The sequence below is a fragment of the Penaeus monodon genome, chromosome 28 (genome assembly GCF_015228065.2).
Source record: "Penaeus monodon isolate SGIC_2016 chromosome 28, NSTDA_Pmon_1, whole genome shotgun sequence".
NCBI lineage: Eukaryota > Metazoa > Arthropoda > Malacostraca > Decapoda > Penaeidae > Penaeus > Penaeus monodon.
The window spans coordinates 492,045-493,130 of record NC_051413.1 but is presented as its reverse complement, the minus strand read 5'-3'; the positions used below and the strand labels follow the sequence as shown (position 1 = coordinate 493,130).

Here is a 1,086-nt window from a genome sequence, read left to right as displayed (position 1 = left end):
GGCCGCCGGAGAGAGAGGATGGCGCACCGCGACCTCCTGGAACAATGTCTCGTGGATTTGCACCGGATCGGCGTCGTCAAGTTTGGCAACTTCACTTTAAAGAGCGGCATGCAGTCCCCCATCTATTTCGACCTGCGCATGATCATCTCCTACCCGAAAATCATGGTAATTTGGGCATGAAGAGTGAGAGAGAGAGTCTGTTCCCGGCGTGTCCTGATCTTGCCTTTTTATTTTCCAGGAAATGTGGATCGTGGGTTGTTATTTTTCCTCTTTTTTGTGTATTTCTGGTTGATTTCCTTGTGGTTTATTTATTTTTTGGTTGTCATGACATGCCTGGATTGTGGAGGGATTGTATGGTGTGCGTGATAGAGCAAAGAAAGGGGTTTAAATCGTGTTTTTTTTTATTATTTATTGTAATGGTGATCCTTTCCTCGATTGTGGTGTTGCCATCAAGGCGGTTTTGTTATTTTTATTTATTTTTCGTCTTTATTTCCGTCTAATTTGTGTCTTTATTTGTGTTTTCGTTGTTTTATGTTCTCTGGTTTGGGTTTGTGAAGCTGTGTTTGTTGGGTATTAATGTGTTTGTTCGTGTTTTACATTAATATTCCGTACGAGGAGTGCGTCGACACCACGAATTTCATAATGTTTCGGGTATGTTTTTTTATTTTTAATTCGTGTAATAAAATCTAGGTATGGTTCGTTATATATAATTTTTTTTTATCATAAATGGATAAGATCCGTTTATTAATTTCACTTATTATTAATCTAATCACATTTAAAAGCAACAATTCGTGCCTGAAACTCTTTGAAAGACAAACCACAGAACGTTGATATCTGGAAATGTATCATCTTCTTCTTTCAAAGATTTTCGCCGATGTATCATATTGTTTCGTAAGTTATGTCACAAGAATCCTCTCCTGTAGTTAAAATTTATGGGATTTTAGAACCCCGTGACGCAAGTGTTTGGTCATAGGCATTGTAAAAAGGGGTTTTGATAGGCCTATGGTGTCGCCAGGCCAGCGCCCGATGGACATACTTTTGTAGGCCTAAATGAATGTTAATTTAGGTTTTGCTTTGTTTCTTTAT

At 38.3% G+C, this 1,086-nt stretch overlaps 1 protein-coding gene across 1 annotated transcript in view; it reads left to right on the top strand.

The window, feature by feature from the left end:
* Positions 1-6: 6 nt before the first annotated feature.
* LOC119591246 (uridine 5'-monophosphate synthase-like) overlaps positions 7-1,086 on the top strand; it is a gene marked incomplete in the record, with an annotated part of 17,802 nt that continues 16,722 nt past the window's right edge. Inside the window, 1 exon segment of the mRNA XM_037939956.1 lies at positions 7-165. Within this exon segment, the coding sequence (XP_037795884.1) occupies positions 19-165 (147 nt within the window).